The sequence below is a fragment of the Solanum stenotomum genome, chromosome 3 (genome assembly GCF_019186545.1).
Source record: "Solanum stenotomum isolate F172 chromosome 3, ASM1918654v1, whole genome shotgun sequence".
NCBI lineage: Eukaryota > Viridiplantae > Streptophyta > Magnoliopsida > Solanales > Solanaceae > Solanum > Solanum stenotomum.
The window spans coordinates 23,847,236-23,872,858 of NC_064284.1; the positions used below are offsets into that span (position 1 = coordinate 23,847,236).

The window sequence follows — 25,623 nt, forward strand, 5'->3', positions numbered from 1 at the left end:
ACTGACAGCAATGTGCTCTATTTACTAAATGCAGGGGGCCTTCTCCTTTGATGGCTTGTTTGGTAACTTGGTGAATGAGATATTGCCTTCTTATCAAGAAGAAGAATCAGATTCTGCGGAAGGGCATGGAAATGGTGTTGGAAGTGATGCTCTACCAAATGGGAATTTGCGAGCACCACCAGATGCGGGAAAGTCAGCACAAGGACTGTCAAGCCCCCTATTCCCTGAAGTTAATGCTTTATTATCCTTATTTAAGAATTCTTGTAAACAATTGGTTGATCTAAGAAAACAGGTATGGTAAAGCATTATATGTGGATTCAGTGAGATAATACTTCTGCTGATGACTTTTATTCTAATCCCCTCATATTTAATCAAAGATTGATGGGAACCTTAGTGATCTTAAAAAGGAAGTTGTTGTCCAAGATTCAGAGCACCGGAAGACACTTTCTGAGGTTAGTGTATTGAATTCAGTAGCGTGGCCATTATGAGATGAAGTTAATATTTCAGTCATCGGAAATATTTTTTCTGGAAAATATCTTTGTAATAAATTACCTCATTGTGTTGTACTCTGCCCCATAATAAGTGTCTTGATAGAATAAATAATGACAAAATGATGTTGAGTAACATTTTAAATCACAGTATGTATGGGGCTGTTTTCAATATACTTCTGAAATTTGTTTTATGAAAATGAGAGTTGATCCACTTGTTTCGATCAGTGTCTCTCTCTTCCCTGTGTACTTCCAAAGGTGTTCAATATCCTTCATGCTGTGTGGAGCTTCTTTTTACCTAAATAAAGGCCTCAAGTTTAAGAACATTGCATTGTGCAGCTGGAAAAAGGTGTAGACGGCTTGTTTGATAGCTTTGCACGGTTGGACTTGCGTATATCTAGTGTGGGTCAAACGGCTGCCAAAATAGGAGATCATCTACAGGTATAGCTGCTTAATACCTTCTTTGTATTTTGAAAGTCTTGTAAGCACTTGTTTTGATGCTTGATTAAGGTTAATGTTTTTATTTTATGGTCAAGTGCAACTTATTTTTTTTCCAGAAAAATATTCTTCCACTTTTACTTTGTGTTTCTCCTACTGATAATGAAATGCCTACTTTTATGAGTAGAAAGAAAGAGAATCTTTTGCTCAACTCCATAATTTTTATGTTGATCTGTTTTCCAAGCTGTTTAAGACCATGTCATCAGAGAATGCTGTTAGTATTTTCAGAATATATTGAATCTCCTTTTGTGTTCAGAGTGCAGATGCTCAGAGAGAAGTTGCTAGTCAGACGATAGAGCTCATAAAGGTAAACTTTTACTGGTTAACTTCTCGGTTAGCAAAAGAACTTCTGACTTACTTCGTTCATGCTGTAAAACAAGTTCTATCCTCATTTTAAAACTGACAGTATTAGTTGCTTCCTTTGATAGTACTTGATGGAGTTCAATGGCAGTCCAGGAGACCTGATGGAACTTTCTCCTTTATTTTCTGATGATAGTCGTGTTGCAGAAGCTGCTTCGATTGCTCAAAAATTAAGTGAGATCCATATGCTTCCTCGATATTCTCATGTTGTAAACATCACACTTGCTTTACCTAAAGTTTTTTCCCATGATTGTTTCAGCTGTCAATTGTATTAACTCCTTGTGTTTATTACCTACTAGTCAATGTATAAAGTGAAGAAAATCGTCTGCTTCTTAGTTTTAAGAAAGATGCCAACATGTCATTTGCCTTTTTTTTTTCCTTGAAATTTTAATTTACAGTTTATATAGTAGACTTCAAATTTAGAGTTCTATAGCAGTGTCCTGAATCTAATCTCTTTATTTTCTCTCTATCTTGTCTTTGTCCTCTTTCTTTTCCAGTTCAGTTCCCTTTTCCTAAAAATGAAAAAAATCAGCAATGCATAGAGCAGCCTGAAGCAGGGTTCTCTCTTTCCTGTGTAGACCCTGGATTTAGATTTTCCTTCCTAGACTACCCAAAGCTAACACTTTGTCTTCCCATGAGGTTTCCATGGCATAAGATCTGTATCTCTGTATTATCATCTCATAATCATACGAGACTTTGTGAACGACAAATTATTTTGGCCCAGTGCCTTAAAATGTGTAATGGTTTGCATTCTGCAGATGTTTTCCATTACTGAGGGATTTGCCATATTTTTGGTAAATAGCATAATAGAATAGCTGATGCGAATATCCTGCTGCTCGTTTCCTTTTTACGTTCTCTTTTGAGGATTGGGCAGGCTAGAGATGAATCTAGGATTTCAAGACAACGGGTGCACCATTGTTTAAAGATTAGATATAAATTTCAAAGGAACAATTGGACTAGAGGATTCATATCTTTTGTTTTTTTCTTAAAAAAAAATCAAGTTTTTATGTTATGATGACAACAACTTGGCGAGCAAATAATTAATTATATTATCACAAAAAATATCATCAGAGAAATTAAAAAAACAAAAATGAAGGGGGCAGTTTTATAAGGAAGGCTGCTCTAGATTTTTTTTAAAAAAAGAAACAAATGGCAGTAAGTGGGATTCGATCCCTTGACTTGATGGAGTTAGGACTAGCTCTCAACCAGTGAACCACTCAATCTCTTTTGATCGTGCCTTCAGATAATACTAGATATATTTAAGTATTATAACAAATAATATATCTATTTTAGTCAGATGACCATGGGTTCACATGACTCTTTTTTTACACATAAATTCTCCACTGGAGGGGCGCGCATCTGAGAGTGGTATAGTGTGACAGTTGGATTTTGCAGGTCCTGGTCAGTGACGCATTGTCTCAATCACTTTTCATTCTTCTTATTGCTCGTATTACTTTAGACTTAGTTTTTTAATATCTTAATTCTACTGAGGCATGCACTTTACACAATGCTCTTTTTTGTTTGAGGATTTCTTATCCTTTCCTTCCGTGATGTTCCTCTTTAGATAAAAGAAATGGACTCGACTTTGATTTCTTTCTTGGTATACAAGAGTGTAACAATAGTGTCTTCTTCTAGTTGCAGTTACATTCAGTAATATTCTTCTTTTCCAGGGATCTTCATGTTAGGACTTCTTTTCTTCATTTTCCTTGATTTTTATGAAGAGTTACATATCTTTCCACATACATACTAGGATCATTTGCTGAGGATGATATTGGAGGACAAACCATGACCATCTCATCAGCTGTCGGTAATGCAACTGCGAGTAGAGGACTGGAAGTTGCTGTTGCCAATCTCCAAGAATACTGCAATGGTACATAATCAGGAACTTATTTCTCCATCTACCACTTCTACTTGTTTTATTTTGTTAGAACTGTAAGACAGATTTTAAAGACCTTGAACCCTCCATTTGCTGTTCTACTTAATAAGTGCAGGAAGCATTTTTGTAAAGGAACAGGGTACTTGATTGAACTCCATACCATAGATTAAGTGGTTGAGTAAAGGAAGTAAATCTATCACTATAAATGTCAGATATGAAGCTTCAAAACCCTACGAACGATTCTTCCAATTTTTGAGACAAGCGCTTAGTGACTATATGGTTCAATCCTTTTTACTGTCCTGGGTGTTTTTTTTTAATGATTGAGAAATCTGTCTGGAGCCAACCTATTAGGCCTACTGCTGCCCCAGAAACTCGGAGATGATGGGCCTGCACTCTACCCTTCTCCACTTAAACACCAGAATTAGTTCACTTGGCGCAAGCTCAAACTTGTGGCCTAAGACACTAGTTCCTCAACCTTTGCCAATTGAACTTAACTCCTGTGGGGTTCAATTGGCAAATACTGTCCTGAGTTACGCTAGTCTTTTTCTAAGTGAAGTGTTTTATAGTTTGTTTTGATTTTGGCAAGGGTTGTTTGGTGCAGGAATTTGTGAAAGCTTCAGTTAGGTACACCAATGCCACTAGCTCTGTAACCTAATGCGAGTAGCTATACTGATACATAGTTCCATTTCAGTATCTTAGTTTGGCTGTGACATACTCGTAAGGGTAGATTACTAGAGATCATATCTCATGGTCCAATTTTTATGTTATATAATTAAGGTCTTAAGAAGTCATTTCAATTTGAGTAACATTTTATGCAGGTTGTTGCGAAAGAAAATTTTGAGTATTTGAATGCTTGAACCATGATTAGTTGTATAAAGCATTACTGTTCATTGAAGTGTGTGAAAACATAATTGAACATCTCAAAACCTGAAATTTATATTATAAAACTGGTGATCGAGGGACAAGAATTTAAGTTGCAAGGTCAAATTTCATGAGGATAAGGTAGGGATAGCCTAGTAGAAAGTATTCTCCACCTCCAACCTTGAGGGTGGTGTTCCCGTCACCAAGGAAAAAAGTGGGAAAAATAGAGGGGGTTTGTGGGAAAGGAGTCAGGTTTACCAAGTGTAAAACGAAAGAGAAAAAGAACAAAGAATTTCATAACCTGTGACCAGTGTGTTAACTTTTAAATAGTACAATGTTCAAAGCTTAATTAAAAGGAAAAAATCACGATTCATGAAAAGTATATAGAAATTTGGGATTTATCGAAAAGATAGTGAGATATACCAAGTGATGAGTGGATAGCTAAGACAGAAGGAAACTAGACTTGGGTTGTTAACTTAGGGAGGCCTTTCTGTGAGCTATTTGGGTTTGACCATGTTGGTTTTTGTTTATTTACTTATTCATTTTTAATTTAGAATAGAATTATTAAATCAAATATAACTATTTTAATTGCTTATGTGCTAGGTTAAATTTGAGTAGCTGGTCGAGCACTAGAGCTATGTATTCAGTTAAAGGAATTCTTTGAGCTTTATCCTGTTTTATTTCCTTTATTCGTGGTTTTTTTTTTTTTTTTGTTTGGTTTGTGAGATTTCTTTTTTTAATTTGTTTTGAGCAACAACTTCTGATAGGTAAGGTTTTGTAGCGGATACTCACGGCTGCATAATGAAAAGTGATATTAACCTACACCTTGCCAAAATGCTTCTTCAAACTTTTAGCTCTCCTTTGATTGTCACTTACATTGGTTGGCGCTGTTGATGCTCTGTATATTGTGATTTATTTGAAACCCCCTGGATCTACCTTTAGTAGCTTTACCAAAGGCCTTGAATGCAAAACATCACACCACATCTCTAGCACTTACTTCTTATGACGAGAAATTCATCTAGAGACAACTCTTTGAGCCAATCACAACAACAACAACATACCCAGTGTGATCCCACAAGTAGGATCTGACAAGGGTGGGGTTTATGCATACCTTACCCCTAACTCTGCGGGGTCGAGAGGTTGTTTACGATAGACCCTCGACTCAAGAAAAACATTTTTCTAAATAGTTTTGAAAAATACATGAGTAAAACAAGCTATGATGAAAATATCAAAGAAAAAAATAAGTATTTATAGCAAAAAGAGTAAAGATAACCAAAGCAAAATAAACAACAATAGTGTTAGAATTGAAGAGTAAGAAAATGGTAGAATGATACTAATAATACCATGTTTGACTAGAACCATCCTCTGACCCAGAGAAAAGAGAGAAATTGCTCGACTACCTACGAACCTTCTACCTTAATCCTCGAACTTCATGCCCTCCTGTCTAGGATCATGTCCTTGATGAGTTGTAGATGTGCCATGTTATGTGTAATCACCTCTCTCCTATTCTTCCTCGGAGTACCTATACCTCTCTTTAATACTATCGCCGTCAACCTCTCGCACCTCCTTACTGTTGCATCTGTGCTCCTCCTCCTCTTCACATGCCAAAACCATCTCAGTCTTGCTTCCCACATCTCCACCATGAAGGCCATCCCCACCTTGCCCGGTATATCCTCGTTCCTAATCTTGTCTCTCTTAGTGTGCCCACATATCCATCTAAGCATCCTTATTTTTGCTACTTCCATTTTCTGGACGTGTGAGTTCTTGACTGGCAAACACTTTGCTCCATACAACATAGTTGGTCTGACAACCATTCCATAAACTTACCTTTAAGTCTCAACTCTTGGTGGTGCATTCTCATCACATAGGACACCAAATGGGAATGTATCTTTCCACTTGTCTAATCTTGATCGATATGAGGACAAATTAGAGTAACCCTAGAGTTGTGTTGGTTGGAGGTAGCAGGTTTTCAGTTGGTTAATCTAGGTGCCAACAAGTTAACCCCTATAATACTGTTATCAACCAAAAGAAAAAGGGCAAAGAGAAAAGAAGTTGATAAATATATGCATTGAGGTATGCCTTCTCAAAAAATTATATGTAGACACATGCCTTCTCAAAATATATATATGTATGAGGTATGCTAATAATGACCCCTTATAAGTCAGAATTGATGTAGCTCAGAGTGCTAGTGTTTTTTTTTTTTTTCAATAAGTACACAACAAAATTGACAGAGATCTTAATTTTTATGCATCTGTTTTAACCATATATTTTTTGAAATTGGTAACTGTTATCTGTTTTAACCATATAGTTGAAAGTGATATTAGTATGAACTGAGATAGAAACCATTATATGAAGTCCGTCTTTTCTTTCATGCGTTTTTTTATGAGTCGGACACATAGTACTGCAATTTCAGATCTGTCTTAGGTGGTACTGGGGAAGGTTTCCGCTGTTAATGTTCTCCTGTGTTTGGCAGTTACTTTTTTTACTCTTCCTTGTTTTCCTTCTGCTTTAAATGTTTAGACTTAGTTGTTGTTATATTTACATTAGATTTGTTCATAAAGTCTTGCTATTCTATTTAAAGACATATATGTACATGTAAGAATAAGTGAGATTTAGAATACCACTAGATATTAACCCTTAATTTTCCCTAGGAAACAAGTTATCTACCGATCTTGCATGCGAAAGAAATAGACCTGATAGAATGGAGTAAATACAGAGGATTCATAAAGTTGACACCAAATAATTTAGAATTTAGACGTAGTTGATTGATTGATAGTATATATGGTATGCACGATTTATAGAATGATGATGTTGAGAAAATAACATTTATAGAAACTGTGGTAACTTACTGATTAAAAGAAAGAAGTGAGAACTCTCATTATCCATACTTAATTTTCTTCCTTGCCTTTTACTTACAATTCAATAGAGTTTGCTTTCTTGTTAAAGGACAGATTAAGTTTTTTTCTTATTTTGTGGTGTAGAGCTGGAAAACAGATTACTATCTCGATTTGATTTGGCTTCACAGAAACGTGAGCTGTCTACAATGCGGGAATGTGCTAAAATTTTGTCACAGGTAAACAAGTAAATTATGTAGACCTATCATTTTGTTCCTCAGGTGAAATCTCCATGTGTAAAGTTGTTCTACGGAACAACTGTGATAAGGTGCAGCTGATCATGATTTTTTAAAAAAGAAAGTGTACAGATAACATGGAGCTTTATGAGAATTGTTATTTACTTTTTCATTCTAGATCATGTTGGTTGCTTCCCTTTTGAGTGCCATCTGAAATTTTCGTTGTTTACTTAGAATTCAGCATCGGATTCTAGGTTATATACATTCAGAAACTTTTTCTGATTTTGACATATTAATGTTGGAAATCAGTTTAACCGGGGTACCAGTGCTATGCAACACTATGTGGGATTATGTCCAATGTTCGATCTGGAGGTCATGAATGCAGATGCTGAATTGGTTCTTGGAGATCAGGGTGCACAACCCAGCCCTAGCAATGTTGCACGTGGTCTTTCTTCAATTTTTAAAGAGATTACAGGTTATAAAAACTGAAATTGATCTGAATCGAAAAGTGGTTTTCTTTTCAATTCATGCCTCTTGATGCCTTGGATTTAATTTCAGAGACTGTGCGCAAAGAAGCAGCCACAATAGCAGCTGTTTTTCCGTCCCCAAATGATGTAATGTCAATACTAGTTCAGGTATGGTTGTATTATTACTGGCGTTGTGCTTGAGGTAGTTAGTTGTTGAATTATCTTCTTCTGGTGTGATGGTGCATGCCAGTAATAAAACAAGCTAGCTCAGAATATGGGCAGAGTGATTTTGCTAAAAATTTTCTTGCTAGATGACTTAGCATACTACTTTCTTATGAAAATTTAGTGTTTTTTCTGAACATTGTTCCCTATAGATGTTTTGAGCTTCCTCTAAGCCATCTTCTATTCTCTATTGATTCTGGTGTTGCCATTCAAGTTAAAATGATTGCCGAATGTGTCACTGTAAAAACTGTATTGTGAATTGTTATATAGTGACTAATCCGTGGTGGTTGTTCAGCGTGTCTTGGAGGATCGTGTTCCAAAGCTACTTGAGAAACTCTTACTGAAACCGTCTCTTGTTAGTCCACCTCCCATGGAAGAAGGAGGACTTATATTAGTGAGTAACATGACAATGAATTTTCTTCTGTTCGTACAGACCTTGAGGGAAAAACACGAGCCACTAATTTATCCTTTTTTATTCATTTTTGTGCATTCAGTATCTCAGATTGCTAGCCGTGGCATATGAGAAGACACAAGAGCTTGCTAGAGACTTGCGTGGTGTAGGGTGTGGCGACTTGGATGTTGAAGGTAGAAATACTTTCCATCATCTCATCCTTGCAAACATCTGGTTGAATTTTTATTGTGTAAATGTGATGGGAGATTCAAGTGAAGATACAAAGATCTGCATATAACTGCTTTTCATTTGGACCAAATATTGCTCCAAAATAATATTTTGAGATGCACTTTTATGGAGACATGTACAAGCCCCAAAATTTTTTGTCAGTGTCGTGACTCTGAAATAGCTTTATTAACTAAGATGAGGAAACAATAAGGGCTGTGACGAATGTCTAAAGCGCTACACTAGAAGGTATTGCTATTGGATGTAAAAAAAAAGATTTACCCCAATTCACTTGCAGACAGTTCATTTTTCTCGTCTCGAGGAAGTGAAAAAACACTGAAGATTGCTAGAAAACAACTAAAAAGTAGCAGAAGAATAAGCAGCTAATAAGTTTGATCTACTCGGTTGTGAAAAAAGATGACAGAGAAGTTCTTTCTTTTGATTTTTTCCTTCTGGCGTAAAGGAAGAAGATCAATTAATTGAATGGGAGGTAGAAGCAAAAGAAAGAAGATTGGATATTTTCAATTATTGTATGGGGAAAAAAGAAGGTAGAATTGGGCTACTGAAGCCTGCTCGTTTATAGATCGTTGAAGGAACTACCAACCAGTGTTATTAAAAGCGCGAGCTTCAGCGCTTCTCTGCCACTGAAGCGAGGCGCAGGAGGAAAAGAAAGCATGCGCTTTTGGTGTCGAAGCGAGAAGCTCTGCGCTTTAGAGAGAAAAGCGAGAATCTAAGGTTAATTTTAAAACTTATGCAAAACAGACTCACGCGACTTCTCTTCATAAAAAAATGTGTGTGCTGCTAGAACGTTCAGGAAAAAAGAGCACAGTAGACTGAAATGTTCACCGAAATTAAGAGTGGTTCCGCTAGCATGGTATCTGTTAAGAATTCCCACATCGGAAAAGGGATGAAAATTTGGTCTCTTTATAAGGACTTGGACAATCCTCCCCTTATGAGCTAGTTTGGGGTTGATATAGGCCCAAGATCCATCTTTATATGGTATCAGAGCCAGACCCATCCCAATTCTTTATTCGCCATATTATAGTGTCCACGCTCCAGTTGACAAGGTCTGGGCGTGCGCGGGAGTGTTAAGAATTCCACATCGGATAAGGGATGGGAATTTGGTCTCTTATATGGACTTGGACAATCCTCCCCTCATGAGCTAGCTTTTGGGGTTGAGTTGGGCCCAAGATCCATCTTTACAGTATCAGTACTAAAATTATAAAAGAGCAAATTAGTGAAAAGTGAAAAGTAAAAAAGCGTCTAAGTATGTTGGAGCTTTAAATGCAATCAAACTATAGGCTAACCGCAGAAAAACCACCAATGAAGAGAGAACAAAAAAAAGAAATGTAATGCAAGAAAATGTAACTATAAATACAAGAAATGATTATTTGGACAAAAGAATGGAAAATCTATAGTTAAATTATTTATATATGTTGTTGTGCCCTTGAAGACAGAAACCCCCGTTGGTGAGGTTGCACACACCTTAGCACCTTGACCTAAAGCGCCTATTAAGCAAGGTGAAGCACCCAACATGGGCTTCACCATGCTTCAGGGCTGAAGTGTGCTTCTTTAGGAACCTTTACCAACGGTGTAAAAGAACAGAAAAACTTTAGTCAGCTGACCTTCCCAGTAGACTGAAGTACTTGGATCTTTACCTAGATTGTAGAGGATTGATACCATATGAGAAAATAAGAGAAGAAGAGATACTGATGATTCAGTGATTGGATAAATAAAAGACACACCTCTTTAGTCTTTATTGGTGTCAATCACGATACACATATGTTATCTGTCCAATGTTGGAGAATACCTTACTTTAGAACTGGGCACTTCTAATATTCTAATTTAACCTTTAGCATTCTAACATTGAATGCTACTCTTCCTAGTTGCTGACATAGTTATCTTTAGTTAAAATAGAACTAACTACAATGGAGAATATGTGGATGTAATATCAAATCTAAAACCTGACCTTTCTTGTGCTTTCCTGTCATTCTATCTGCTTGAGTTCCCAAAAAGTACAGAATATGCCATGCTCATATAACATCTTACTTCCACAAAAAAAAAAATGTACAGAAAGATTTTGATTGGTAAAATCAAGCATAATTGCACTGCAACACTTTTTGTTGAAGAAGTTTTCTACTGTTTAAATATGGTTGCACCTTAGCTTCTGTTGTACTTGATCGTGACTTTGGTGTTTGTGCATTACAATCTCATGTTGTTTTTCTTCTGGACAGGTTTAACAGAATCCCTGTTTCTACCCCACAAAGACATATACATCGAGTACGAGCAGGCCTCTCTTAGACAACTCTACAAAGCTAAGGTTGGGACAGTCTGTCTCTTAGTTGTCCATCATCTTAATTTTAGGATATATCTCTGTCTAGTTCTCTCTTTCCTTTTGGTCTAACTTGCAGAAGAAAAATTTATCAAGACACCTCTACAGCATAGAGATAAATAACTCTGGAAATAACACTCTAAATGTTAACATATCTGCTTTCCAGTAATTTATTTGGTTATGATGATGATGATGGTGATATATATATATATATATATATATATAAGTAATAAACTGGAGTCTGAAGAGAGAAAGGGATAAGATTTATGGACTGTCAATTGGCTGTGTCAGCAGGTTGTGGAAAGCTTGAGATTATTTCCTTGCAGAGCCCAAATAAGTTTCAATAGGACTACGTTGGGTGGATTCTTACCTAATCTATTTGTATGATAAAGTAATGTACATAGCTGACTCATGTTTTTCTGAAAACCATTAAGCAATTTTGAACTTCGGGAGGTACATTGTTAGAAGAAAAAGATCATTATTAGTGCCATAAACTTGCAACAAGTTGCCGAACTCGGTGTTTATGAAGCATTCCACTGATAAAATATCATTATACTGATTCTTACTCATGAACTAGCGTTAACACACTTTGGTTATACCTTGCAGATGGAGGAGCTACGTGCTGAAGGCCAGCAATCCTCCGAGTCATCTGGGACAATTGGACGCTCAAAAGGTGCTTCAATGGCATCCTCTCACCAGCAAATTTCTGTTACTGTGGTGACAGAGTTTGTTCGTTGGAATGAAGAAGCAGTATCCAGATGCACTTTGTTTTCATCACAGGTATATGTGACATATGTTTCAGGATGTTGCAGGGAGCTACAACCAGGGAAGGATTTACGTTGGTCCAAGGGGTGTCACGTGACACCGTTTCGTTGATTTTTTTTAACTAGATATACCTATAAAAGTAATAAATAAAACAATTATGAAAGGTAGAAATGTTAAAAGGACTCTGTTTGTATCAATGTTACTCAGTAGCTTGGTGGTTGGGTCATGGGTGTTCCAACTTTTGCGTGAGAGTTGCGGGATCAAACCTGCACAACCTCTTTTTTTTTTTTTTTTTGCAAATGCAGTTTTGGGCTTTTGGTAGTTTGGCCCAATATTTAGAACCTGTAAGGCCCAATTCAATAGTGACACCGCTTATGGAAAATTCTGCGTACGGCATTGGCTACAACCTACTCTTTCTTGGAATGCATATATACCTTTGAGATGGTTGGGCACAGCTTCCTGATTTATAAAATTAGCTAGGTGGAAGATCCAAGAGAATATATATTGTATTGAGCCTGAATGCTACAGAGACACACACACACACAAAGTGAATTAATTAGTGAACAGTTCTAAAGAAGACTAAAGACAACATTTTTTCTGATAAGTTTATCGGTCATGTTAGAGGATTAAAATAATCAAATGTCATGTTGTCTGTTTCCTGTAGACTGGTGCAGTCCTTGTCCTCTGCCTTTGATATTGATCCAAACTGATTCGTTTAAGACCTACAGGATTGAACTAATTGCTTGTTAATTTTTTTGTACAGCCTGCTGCAATTGCTGCTAATGTAAGGGCTGTTTTTACATGCCTTCTGGACCAAGTAAGTTCACGACCTTTCTATTTCAAAGTTTGTTTCTGCTGGAAGTAGAGTTGTCAAAAAGGGCCAGCCCAGCCCCACCAGGCCCAAGCCTCGCGAGCCAAGGAATTTGATAGGCTAGGGCGCGCCGGTCCTTTATTTGAAAGGGCCTGAAAAATGCTCAACCCAACCCAACCCTAGAAGGGTCGCAAGCTGGGGGGGCTAGCCCTTCTTTTTTTTATAAACTTAAAATTCTCTAACTTAAAGAAAATGAAAAGATTTTCAAATTAAATATGACAAACAATGGTGTTGTTTCAATAACAGTAGCAAAAAATTCAGTGTGATTAACATGTATCTAGGATGCTAGATACGCGAGATACATGTATCTGGTGTGATGCATCCCATATAGAGTGGCGAGCGAGATGGGAGGGAGGCGAGGGTGCGGGATTTGTCTATGTATCTAATTAGATATATGCGAATCCACTTGGATAGAGTGTATCTAGAATAAATTACATAATTTTGAGTCCATGTATCCCGAGTTATATGTATCTGGACGCACCAAAGTGTCCAAAATCTGGTAAGATTCGTAATATTACAACATAATGTGCATCTAAGTGATTAGCTCATACACTAGTGAGATTTTTGTAAGTTACCCTTATATAAATAGCTTTGGCCCATGGGCTTATTTGGGCTGGGCTTATAAGCCCTAGTTTTAAATGGGCTTGAAAAATCATATCCCAACCCTACCCCGGTAGCGGGTTGGGTTGGGCCGGCCCCATGGGCTAAGCCCATTTTAATGGCTCTAGCTGGAAGTATTTACGTTATTTTCATTTGGCATGCGGACTATGTAATTGAATATTACTATTTTGGGAGGTTGAGTGTAATTCATTGTACATAGATATCCTTTTATTTCTTCTACTTTTTGGAGACTGGAATTTATGTATGGATCCTTTCCTACTTAACTACCTTGCATTAGTAATGTAGCATATTCAATGAGGGAGGATAGTTCTGCCATTGTTCTCTGTCATTTTTACGTGGTATCATTAGCTGCCTTATTCCAACTCTTGCAGGTGAGCATATACATAACTGAAGGTCTTGAAAGAGCCAGAGACAGTCTCACTGAGGCTGCTGCTTTAAGGGAAAGATTTGTACTTCCTAGTGTAAGTCGAAGGGTTGCTGCTGCAGCTGCTTCCGCGGTAATTACTTCGGCATTCATGCCTACTACAGTCTGAAAAATATGTAAATTTTCCTTGTGCATGAGTATACAGTCATAGATTAGCTGATTTAACCATATCATCTGTGGTATTTAGGCAGAAGCAGCAGCTGCTGCTGGTGAAAGCAGTTTCAGATCTTTTATGGTTTCTGTGCAACGCTGTGGGAGCAGTGTGGCTATTGTGCAGCAAGTATGTTGGTTTGATGCTAGTGAACTAGTGAAAATCTTTGTGATTAAAATATAACACAATCTCATGTACAAATTTACCAGTTTTAAAGAAAAATAAACACAATCTCATGTTGTCTCTTTTTGGGTTCTCATTGAACTCCTTTTCTTCAGTATTTTGCGAACTCTATATCTCGACTTTTACTACCTGTGGATGGTGCGCATGCTGCTTCCTGTGAAGAAATGGCTACAGCTATGTCAAGTGCAGAGGGTGCTGCTTATAAGGGGCTTCAGCAGTGCATTGAAACTGTTATGGCAGAGGTCTGATTTGTAACATTGAATGTGTTTGACGGTTGTGGTAGTCTTATGTGGGACTTGGCCTCATTATTACAATCACAATGGCACCTTTTATCAGTCGTTTTGAATTTCTCAGATTCTATTTTGTTTCCTTTCAGATCAAAGTTTACGTTTGATATTAGGTTACACTTTCTTTGACTGTTCTCAGGTGGAACGCGTACTGTCAACTGAACAAAAGGTCGCAGATTATCGATCACCTGATGACAGCATTGTCCCTGACCATCGGCCAACGCAAGCTTGTTCAAAGTCTGAACTAATTTAAGCTTTACTTATGCCATGTAGAGTAGAGAAACTATAATAAGATGATCTCTGGAAGGATATTAAGCTGCCTATTATTTAACTGGCTTTCAAAATATCAACACACGCCATTCTAAATATGTCAAGAATGCATTGGAGTCCGAAATCTCCTATGCATAGTGTTTGGCCTTTCATATATTTTCTTGTCTCTTTCCCTCGTAATACATCTTAAGTTTTTTTTTTCTTTTCTGAAGGATATTTCCTGTATTCTTACGGCTTCTCCCTTTATCAGAGTTGTTGCATACCTTTCAAGGGTGCTTGAATCGGCATTCACAGCGCTGGAAGGGCTTAACAAACAAGCCTTTTTGACTGAATTGGTATATTCCTGTTCTTATTTCTGCATACGCTTATATCCTAGTCTGACCCCTAAATGCTGACAATGTTCAGTGTGTTAAGTTATTTGCTTGATATTGCTCCATCTTATTCTACAAGTAATGCTAGGTGTTCCTTGATCCTACTGGTTAATGCTTTAATTGTTTTATTTCTTTTTTAGTCTTATTTACATGGACCACGTCACCACGGTGAGTGTAGGTGTTAAAAGAGGGCAAGTAGACCTAAAATCAGATGGAAGGAAGTTGTCTTTGAGGACATACAATTTCTGGGGATCAATGCAAACTTAGTGAAAGATGGGTGGGAAGAAAAGGATCTATATAGGCGATACCTATTGGTTGACAACATGTTATAGACATGTTGACACTTTCACTAGGTCCTATGCTTTCTAGGAATGGCTTAGCTTTTAAGATATTTATACGTTTAGGAAATATAGAGAATTTCTATTACTTCTTATTTGTATTTGCATAATGTTGGCATGAGATGGGTTTAAATGGAATAGCATGGTGAGTGAAAGTTCATATAAATGACCCCAACTTATTTGGGAGTTGGGACTGAGGTATAGTTGTTGCTATTGTTATTGGTTTTATTTACATGAATATATTAAGATGGCCTTAAACATGCCATAGCCCGTAACTTTCAAAAATTCTAACAAATGGAAGCTCCAAGCGACTTAAACTACTAAACCTGCGTTTTAAAATAGAAGGAGAATTTCTCTGCGACACCATGTTATTGTTTTTTGACTGTCGGGAACATGTTAATATTTAGGCTGTCTACAGCTGTTTTACAGCTGTCCACAATGTGTTGTGTTGATACAGCTGATTACATTATCTGCAATTTTTTCCAGTTTGTAGTTCTTAGAATCAAAATTTCTGGTAACAATATGGTGTATGTTTTTCTCTTTTAATAGGGGAATCGTTTACACAAAGGCTTGCTTAATCATTGGCAAAAGTTCACCTTCAATGCAAGGTACTTCCTTTCGGTATTGCTGTTATTGCTGCTTCTTGAAGTTAATAAAATTGGAGTTGCAAAAATTACATAGTGACTTATAAGATCCATAGTAGGAATAGTTCCCTGCCTATAGCAAGCTAATGCTTATACTTCCACTAGTGTCAGTGAGTTTAGAAAGCTATCTGCCAGCTAATATTTCTATTGCATAAAGCCAAAAGAGAAATTTCTGATGTTTGTGTCATTTCAACATTATAGAAATTAAAGAAATATAAAGTCTCTATTCGGTAGATTGTAAACCAGGTGGGAATCTAGTTTCATGAAGTTCAATAGTTGTGATGTTTTTGCTAATAGATTAAAGGCCAGACACGAGATTACCTTCATCTCCTTCTGTTTATAGTCACGCATCAACTTGTGTACTGATGCTTCAAGGATCATTCTTGGGTTAAGAAGTAAAAACATTTTGAAAAGCACCATCAATACTCAACAAGAACAACAACAAACTACGCTACGTCTCAAATCCAAAGCAATTTGGAGTCGGTAAAATAAACCCTTACTGGTCATGTTGTTCTAGTTAAGCTCATATTTAGGGGTGTCAAATTTGGCCCAAATATTTTTTACCCTCCCAAAATTTTATGGGTTGACTCTGTTGGTGATGGTTCGATTCCCCCTTCTTGTAATCCCCCACCTCCATTTCTCCTTTCCCTACCCCCAGTTCTTTTAAAAAGGGGTTAAATTTTAATCCGTTTAATCATTAATCCATTTTAAAACAATCTTCAACTTAGCCCAGTTCTATGCCCAATTCAACCCTCTTTAACCTGCTTTTCTTCAATTCATTATTGCTTTCCACAATTCTGTCCTATGGGATGTGGAGATAAGTTTGCTGAGACGTCCTGAAGAGATGTTCTATATATTGAGGACAATTAGACTTCTCCATATTTTTTTTATGACTTGCCTAAAGCTAAAGTAAGAAACTATCTACAGTTCATGCCATGCAATGACATGGATAAATAAAAGATTTGTAGATTTCGAGTCAGCTTTCTTATGTTCCAGATCTTCTATTTTTCATTCTATGTGTGTTGAGCAGATCTGGTCTTTTCTTTGGTACATGACTGTATTCGGAATCCGTGGAGCTCCTATGCAGAAAATTGTCCAACTGTTTCAGTCACATATTATGATAAAACAGTTCTCAACAAAAGCTTCTACAATCTGAATGGCGTTAAGTGGTTGGAACTCTGGATATATGACCAAATTATTAAGTCTGACTGGAGAAATTGGAAATAAATATGTTTGTCAAGCTCACCTACCAAAAAATCTTTTAGTCAAAAAAAAGATTTTTTGGTGAGGAATACACATTTACCATTTCAAAAAAAAAATAAAAAAAAATCTTTTAGTCAAAGCTTGTGCAGTTTCTCCACCAAGGAAAGAAAAAAAGGGAGGTGTTGCACGCATGAGAACGATTAAGCATGAGTTTTGTATCATTTTTTGGTACTCTTGTGACTATGTATATCAAGATTACAAAGAAACAAGTACTAGCTCCAGGGCTTTGGTTCAGTGATGAAGGCAGTACAGACTACAGCGTGGATGTATGGTAGGCGTACATCACTAGTTCAAATCATGACTGGTAAACCAAGTCTGGTGCTTTAGTGGAGAAGGGTGGAGGGTAGAATCAAATAGCAACTGAGTTCCGAAGATGAAAATAGCAGATTTCTTGGTCATTAAAAAAGGAAGTACTAACTAGTGAATTGTTTTTCTTGTTATCAGTGCTTAACTAGTAAATTGTTTGTAGCATATTCTCTTATTTTTCTCAATAAGCTAGGCACTAGTCCAAAGGGGATCATTTACTCGGATTAATCCAAGTTTTCTGGGTGCTGCACCTCTATTTCTTTTTGCAATGCTAAGTAAATCCCCTGTACACTCAGTAATTTAAAATAACTATCACACTCTCTTTAATGCTTTATCGTTTACTCACATTTAGAGTCATTGTGTATCCCTGTGTGCATTAAATTGCACACTTCTATATAAACTCAATTCGCTCCTTTGTTTTATGACTTGGTCAGTCACTCGTGATGTTTTTCTTACCTGTTCCGTATCTCTTTCTGAAATTGAAACCATGGCAAAGTAGACACAGGTGACGGAATAAACGAGTTTGTGCTTTCTTGTACATTGCATAATATCTCTTTTGTCTATTGTAGTGGAGGATTGCGTTTGAAGCGTGATATAACAGAGTATGGGGAGTTTGTTCGTAGTTTCAATGCCCCTTCAGTTGATGAGAAATTTGAACAGCTGGGCATGTAAGTTGCTAGCTTTTTGAAAAATTGAATGCCGTCCACAAAATATGATATAATCCTGATTACCTGGTTTATGATCTTTTTTCCAGCATGGCAAATGTGTTTATTGTTGCACCTGAAAGTCTATCAACACTCTTTGAGGGAACCCCGAGCATTAGGAAAGATGCACAGAGGTAATTATCATGTTTAAGTAACCTTGTATACTGAGAATAAACAGACTGTTCTCCTGCAGATTTTCTCATATAATTAAATGTGTAACATGTCTATCGTGTATTATCACCACCATTAGCCATCTTTACAATCATTACCACCAGCCATCATTACAACCAATTACTGACTATTACCAGCCATCAACCATCACTATATACCGCCATTAGTTATCGCTATCGTCCACCACAATTATTTGTTACCACCACCATCACGATCAACAACTACTATTAATCACTATTGCTAGTCATAATCACCACTAGCTACTACCCATAACCACCACCATCGTCCAACACAATCTCCAATCAACACCCACAACCATGACAGTGCTAGCCATCAACATTGATTGTTATATTATTTTTTTAAGAATATTTTAATGATATAGCATTAGATTAATTTAGTATTTATTTGAATTTTTTTATTTATGAACTTTTAAATAAAGGCAAATTTGATACATTCAGATGTTGAGAAAACAAACCGTCTTAATTATGTAGTATTCAGATTTTAATACAACTTAGTGGTCATATATGAATTCTGATTCAGACATCTAAAACCTAATGCACATCTTAATACATAGACGTGCATTTCGATTTAGATATCGCAAGTTTAATAAAAATAAATGAGGCCTAAGTGGGTCCATTTGTAAGCTCATTGTCAATCAGTAAAGAGTATATGCTCAAGGACTTAATATTTTTGAATGCTTCTGTTTTCTATGAACTCCAGGTTCATTCAGCTTCGGGAGGACTACAAGAGTGCAAAAATTGCAGCGAGACTCAGCTCCTTATTGCCTAGCTCTAGTTAGAACCAAAGTCAATGAGCTTTTACGATAGTGGTGAGCTGGATAGAGCTATACAGTTGTATGGTGAGGGCTTTCCACCTCCTATACTTGCCGTCTTTTACCTGAGCTCGAAGATAGAGAAACGTTGCTAATTCAGAGTAATTCATCCTTGGAAATTCATATGCAGCCCCTAGCCCCTTCTGTGTAATCATCATTTATTGTTTTCTTCACGATCTGCTGGTGTATGTTGTGGAACTAGGTATCGAACATGCGTAAGGTTTTGCTAATTGTGACTAGTGTGTTTATATGCTAGGTGTGCAGTTGTATTGTTAAAAGTAGATGAGAGAAATGTACCGGTTTTGTTGTTACAGATACTGATTGTCCTATACTTTATAGAAGTTGTTGTAGTAAAGGTTATCTTCTTTACCATGTGCATGTTTCACAGCGGAGTCTACCCAATTATTAACTTGTGGTTAAATCTCTAAATCATCTTTCTGAAGGAAAAATTATTAATAATTGGGGAAAAAAATGAATTTATGCAGAAAGTTTTGTCTTGACAAGCTATGTATTCAATTAGTTTGGATTTGCTTAGTATTTAATCAGAACCAAGGATAATAAAGGGTCATTCGCACAAATTTCATACATACAGATTAAAGGAGGTTGAAAATATCTGACATAAAAAAAAAAAAAAAAGAGTTTGCAAAGGCACAAATTATGCCTTATGAGACAACTTAGTTCCTATCGAAATTATGTTTAGATGTGTAAGTTCGATTTTAGAATCTATAAAGTTATGTAAGAGACGTGACTTGTTCCTACAAAAATTTTGTTGGACCGTAAAGTTTCTCTAAACTTGTGTATTGCGAATTAGATACTACACTAAACTTTTACCTTGCGAAAAGTAAGTTGGGATATTTCTTGTCCTTTGTTTGGCTGGTTGGCGCCATAGTGACAAATTCTCTTTTAGCTACAAGTTACAACTAATGATTTGATACTCTTTTTTCTCAATTGCTAGAGCAGCAAGTCTTGCATGATATTGTATATGAGCTTTTAGTTATCATTTTCTACAACGGCAGTGGTAGCAGGGCGAGCTTGAACTCACCTCAACTATTTCATCGGATACTTGCTCATAATTTTCACTTAATTCATCAACCGTTTAGTCACACCCTCAAATGCAAGATCATTAGATATCATTATCAGAATTCAGAAGAATGGTGGAACCAAGAAATCAATATTTGCTGGATGCTGCATGAACAGGACATATATCTAAATAGAGTTTCATATGTTAAGGTGAAATACTCAGCTTTTCATTAGGGAAAAGTCTCTTCTACACAAACAAAAATCTGTAAGCAGCTAACTAATCCTAAGACAATGAGGGATCATACTCTAGGCAAGAGGATATATAAATTTCTATACAACATTCCATATAATCAGACAAGTCCTTTCATAATGTAGCACTTCCATTTCAAAGCCCCATACAACATTCTCTGAAGCAATATTTCAACTTACTTAAGAGTAGAAGAATGCTGTACTGGAGAAGTAAACAACTCCACAGGCATCCAAAGCAGTAGATCCATACGTACGAATCTTTCGAATTTTCTTCCTGGTCATTCTTGATTAATCCATAGTAACCCACCTCTGAAAACAAACTTGAATACTACGAAAGTTCTCATCACTGCTACTTTCTCCACCACTTTCTGCACTGGTTTATCCAGATTATCTCTTCCATTGATAATTATGCAAATGGTTTGGGAAAGGCGGGTTGGCATAACGCACCCAAGGGTGTGACCTAGTGGTCAATGAAGTGGTTGAGAACTCTGAGGTCTCAGGTTCAAAACTCAGTGGAGACAAAAAATACTAGGTGATTCTTCCCATCTGTCCTAGCCTTGGTGGACAAAGTTACTTGATACCTAGTGATGGTGGAGGTGGCATCCCGTGGAATTAATCGAGGTGTGCGAAAGCTGGCCCAGACACCACGGTCATAAAAATTAAAGGGGGGGGGGGGGGGGGGGGGGGGGGGGGGTGTTGGCATATCAATATATGGATAACAACTTATTGTGAACAGATATAACACAATGGGATGCTCCTAACCAATAACCATATCATTAAGATCCATACACTTTGATTCTGTTGTAGATGGACGAAATAGATGTGACTCTCAAATGCTCATCTCAATCTAAGTTCACGAAATACCCATCTCCTTTTGAACTTCTAATCCTTCCAACTGAGGAACAACCATACGTGGTACCGTATCAACAGAACTTATAACTTCACTTAGAAAAAAACTTGTTTTGGAGTCTGATATGTACAAATGTGAAATAGGAGTAGAAGATAACATGTTTCACGGGATTGAAACACATTATGACCACAAGAAAAAGAGATTTCAACTTCAACAGCGAAATCGCTTTAAATTGAGCCTGGAGAACATTTCAAAAGAAAGAACCTACTAACTACTAGATATTGAGTTGCATCAGACAGCCAGGTTTCAACAGACTTGAGGAATAAATAAGAACAAATCCACAGGACTTTTAGTTTCAGAGGGGATTGCACACACAAGGACTTATACTTTACAACTAGGTGAAGGGGATAAAGTTTAAGAAGAAAAGCCCCACTTATTTGCTAGTGTGACACATCATTTTCTTGGAGTTCAGACTCAAGGGGAAAAATAGCATAGAGATCTCATAGCATGCAGTCTGTGCTGGTAGGCAATCTTCTGAAGAAATTAAGTGTCATAGACGGAAGCTTGAAGCGGAACCACGGATGTCTCAATGTATAGAATCCAGTCAAGAGTGCCACAACTCGGAAAGGCGTGACAATGAACAAAATGGAAGAAACCAAGCAGAAAATCAGAAACACTGCTGTTGCCCTAGGGTCTCTCCAGCTCCGCAAAGATAGAAGCCTCTCCCCTTGAGTAGCCCAGTCACCAACCACAGTCTGGATTGTCGCTGCAATCATTCTCAGACGGTCATACCTCATGCTGACGATATCAGGAGAAAATGAAGTGGGAAAACCATCAAATTCCTCAGATAATTCATCAGGAAGAGCAGTATCAGCACATGAAAGACAAATATCTGTGAGTGGGGGATGCATTGGCTTTTTTCTGTAGTTCCAAATACTGATCAAGGAGAGAGAGAGAAAAAAAGTAGGTAGAATAAGTTTTGGATTTAGTACCAGTATGATGAACAAGATATGGATCAGAAAAGTTATAATGGGGTTTCTCCAGTTACATATATGATCAAATCTTTTTGCTACAGCCTCTAAAATAGCCATAAGCCTGAAAAAGTTAACCCTGGATTTTCTTATACTCCACATGGAAGGGCCGGTTTCTAACATATACTCCACTACCTCTTTCCCCATAGGTGGATCAGCACATTTTAGTCTCATAATGATAATCTGTTGGGCGTGATGCCTCAAGTAGGATTCATCTGCTATTGATAAATTCTGCAGATAGTGCATCTTCGGTAACAGTGGCTGAGAGTACATATATGTTGTATTCAACGACGATGAGCAAATAAAACGTACAGTCAAGTAAATTTCACCTGTCTTTCTCACCCCAGTATTATCGAAGAGCATTAGCTGATAAGAACGTGCATAGACTCTGTCTGTTTGAAGAGTGGACAGACGAATCCTAACTTTTCCAATCCTGGAGTCCTTTACACCTTCAACTTTATCTCCTCCTTGCAGATTGCTATCATCAAATACACCTATAGTTAAAACAGTGCAAGGGTCAAATACTTCCCAAGTGTAATGCTCATTCCACGTGGGAGAAAGGCTATCGGTAATTGTCCTAGTTGTAACCCACTTCACCCCATATTTGGCAACACAATAGGCATCTGTAGTTGCTTGCCCATCTCTTCTCTTCATTGGCTTGAGGGCCTGAGCATTCAGAATACCCAATTCAAGGACACCAACACTGGACTTCCACAATTGTTTTGCCGTTGTTCTAAGATCACTACTGTCACAGGTAGACTTGTCCAGAACATGGTAACCTCCCTCCAGACTAATACTCATGAGAATATTGCCAACAGACCTGATTTTCTCCTCCTTTTCTCCCCTAATTGTAACCTGCTTCACAAATTCATACCACAGACATCTCACAGGTTTCTCATCCAACCTCATTTCCACATCTGACAAAGGAACCACACACCTTCCAAGAACCTCATACTTGTCTGACGCACCTTTATCTGCCACACTCAAAATCAATACATCAAATGGTTCAACTGCTACAAACATCAAAGACTCGTCCCATACAGGATTGAAACTCTCTCTATTGGTAACCTTTGTACGACGTGACTGATTTCCAAGGCTGGCCATTACGAAAACTTCTGGAAGCCTATATTCATCACTTGGAATCAAGTCCTGTGCCTTAAACACATCAACTCTCAGGTACCAGAGCTTTGGCAAGAGGTACACTTTAGATCTTATATTTGCCATGACATCAGCACTACTAGCATCATCTGAATGCCAAGCTTCAGGAAAGATTTCTTCAGCTTGAGTACCCATCCAAAGAGCCAAAAGCAACTCCCCTTTGACCTTATACCCTCTTCTATCCTCCAATCTATACCACTGAGGAACCAAGTACTCTTGGGCAACCAGTTTTGGGATCTCAAACAAATCAAACATATGTCCACCAACAAAATCATCATTTACAAAATCCCTATCTTTCACAGTCACCTCAAGTAAAGAAGCCTCAATCCTATCATGGGAGAAAACAAACATCTGATTCCATTCAGGATTTGTAGTCTTCTCGAAATGACGAGTCTTATCCTTATTATTCCCAAGTTTAACCTCAACATAAGGATCAAGCCTACCTGTAAGATGTTTTGTAGGTAAATCTCCAGTCTTCACCACCCGGACAAAAAGGTATTGCATTTGTTCAAGCTAATAACCCCTAATCTTCTTGAATGAATTTTCTTTTTTTCTTGTTGTTTCTACTTTTTGTCACTCAGATTACCCAAAGTCAAAACCTTTCTAATACTACATTGATCAATAACCAAAACTAAAAGGATCTCAGAAGTTACTAGCAAAGAGGGACAACTCAATACAACGTTAATATTCACAAACCAAAAGACGGGCTTAGACAAGGTAACCAAAAATAAGAAAACAAAAACAAATCTTTAGGCACAAATGGAAGTACTCAAGGGCTAAATAGAGAGAACAGAACCTTAGAAAACTGGCAGAACTATTTGATCTGAATGCTTCAATCCTGCACACATAAAAAATTTCAGACACAAAACTTGAGTTCTATAAATCCAATTCAATTTGTTTTGGAGCAACAATATTGAACAAAATTTTGATAAAATAATTCTCCCAACTGGAAAAATAGCATACTGTATATAGACTATAGTAATGAACAACATGGTCAATATAAGCACAAGATATTTAATGGAAGTAAAGTTTTCCTCTAAAAATATTTCTTGGAAGTCACTTTCATTTTTCGGTTTTTGCAGTGTTCGAAATCTGCATTGGAGCCCCAATTAAATTTGGATCATACATTATAGGCCCACTTGAAGTGGCGTTCACAACAAGATCTTCTCAATACCCACGGGAACCAAAACATATGATTAAGGGTGAAACAATTGCATAATAACCAGGTTGGTAGGAAGTGACTTTCATTGAAAGGGATAGGGTCTTTGTTGTTTTTCTTTACTTCTTTCCAATACTTTTCCATTGTTATAAAATAGCTAGTATATCTAGCTAGCTAGCACTGGTACACCATTTAAAAAAGAAGAAGATGTATTTTGTGAGAATTCATCCCTAGCTAAATAATTAAACTTTCAATCAAAGTGTATTGTTTAGTCTTCTTTTAGTATGAGTTAATGCAAATAATATATATATTACAAAGCGATCCCAAATTCATGTACCCTAATTTTTGCTAATAAATTCACCCCTAAATATATAGTTTAATAAGTTGATAAACATAATTACAAATATATAAGCTTATTGAATAATTCAAGATTTAACTTGTTGTGGATTGATATTTATAACATTTATATGAAAAAGTATTAGCATATGTCATACCTCGTCAAATTAACATAGTTAGTACTTACGAAAAATAAATTAATATATAAGTTTAATTCATTGTCTAAATTTGAAATCAATAACTTTTAGCATTATTTAATCATTCACTTTATTTATTTTACGGATTAATCATAATCATAAACAACCTCGCATAATTTTTATTATCTTCTTATATGCATTTATTTACTAAAATATTTTAACAATAATCAATTACTCTTGCTATAAAAACAAGGTCGTATTTTATCTTTGTTACTGTTTGTTAATAATGAGAAACAATTTAAAAGAACCGAGTCAATCACTTAAAAAGATTGATCTTAAAGTCTGAAATAAACAGTCTTATTTGTTCTTTACTTGAATCATAATTACAAGAATCTAGATTTGACTGAATCTAGATTTGTGTATCGTGTCATAAGAAAATAAGAAATTTGTTTTCATGGGCGGCTCAATTATAAAGTCACTGAAGCTAACATGTTTTCCAAGTAAATGTTTGATGTTTCTTTTCTATACGTAGAAGCCTAAGAAGTTTCTTGTCTTGTTTAGGGCTGGACAACTTTTAGGTTATTACACACGCCTCTTGGGGACGAGCCGACACAGGAGGTCAAATTTCAATTATTGTAAAAGTTATTCAATAAATCTATTTCATTTTAATCCGATCTAAGAAGAAAAAAAAT

General features: G+C 36.7%; 2 protein-coding genes across 3 annotated transcripts in view; one reads left to right on the forward strand and one right to left on the reverse strand.

Annotated features, from left to right (window-relative positions):
* Nucleotides 1-19,363, forward strand: part of LOC125860734 (exocyst complex component SEC10b-like) — a 28,469-nt gene extending 9,106 nt beyond the window's left edge. For both annotated transcript variants that reach the window (XM_049540753.1, XM_049540752.1), the window contains exons 3-25: nucleotides 35-292; nucleotides 378-452; nucleotides 828-929; nucleotides 1,243-1,293; nucleotides 1,415-1,520; nucleotides 3,097-3,216; nucleotides 7,065-7,156; nucleotides 7,463-7,628; nucleotides 7,712-7,788; nucleotides 8,138-8,236; nucleotides 8,337-8,427; nucleotides 10,693-10,778; nucleotides 11,397-11,570; nucleotides 12,319-12,372; nucleotides 13,419-13,544; nucleotides 13,659-13,751; nucleotides 13,901-14,047; nucleotides 14,232-14,329; nucleotides 14,613-14,697; nucleotides 15,621-15,679; nucleotides 17,854-17,952; nucleotides 18,039-18,122; nucleotides 18,880-19,363. In XM_049540753.1, coding sequence (XP_049396710.1) covers nucleotides 35-292; nucleotides 378-452; nucleotides 828-929; nucleotides 1,243-1,293; nucleotides 1,415-1,520; nucleotides 3,097-3,216; nucleotides 7,065-7,156; nucleotides 7,463-7,628; nucleotides 7,712-7,788; nucleotides 8,138-8,236; nucleotides 8,337-8,427; nucleotides 10,693-10,778; nucleotides 11,397-11,570; nucleotides 12,319-12,372; nucleotides 13,419-13,544; nucleotides 13,659-13,751; nucleotides 13,901-14,047; nucleotides 14,232-14,329; nucleotides 14,613-14,697; nucleotides 15,621-15,679; nucleotides 17,854-17,952; nucleotides 18,039-18,122; nucleotides 18,880-18,958 — 2,421 coding nt within the window. In that variant the 3' untranslated portion in view covers nucleotides 18,959-19,363. The remainder of the gene's footprint in view (nucleotides 1-34; nucleotides 293-377; nucleotides 453-827; nucleotides 930-1,242; nucleotides 1,294-1,414; nucleotides 1,521-3,096; nucleotides 3,217-7,064; nucleotides 7,157-7,462; nucleotides 7,629-7,711; nucleotides 7,789-8,137; nucleotides 8,237-8,336; nucleotides 8,428-10,692; nucleotides 10,779-11,396; nucleotides 11,571-12,318; nucleotides 12,373-13,418; nucleotides 13,545-13,658; nucleotides 13,752-13,900; nucleotides 14,048-14,231; nucleotides 14,330-14,612; nucleotides 14,698-15,620; nucleotides 15,680-17,853; nucleotides 17,953-18,038; nucleotides 18,123-18,879) is intronic.
* Nucleotides 19,364-21,426: 2,063 nt separating this feature from the next.
* LOC125858781 (FT-interacting protein 3-like) lies at nucleotides 21,427-24,602 on the reverse strand. The gene is made up of 2 exons (XM_049538582.1): nucleotides 24,582-24,602; nucleotides 21,427-23,812 (listed from the first exon to the last, which is right to left on the reverse strand). The coding sequence occupies exons 1-2, from the start codon at nucleotides 24,600-24,602 to the stop codon at nucleotides 21,611-21,613; spliced, it is 2,223 nt and encodes a 740-aa protein (XP_049394539.1). The 3' UTR covers nucleotides 21,427-21,610.
* Between the last annotated feature and the right edge of the window lie 1,021 nt (nucleotides 24,603-25,623).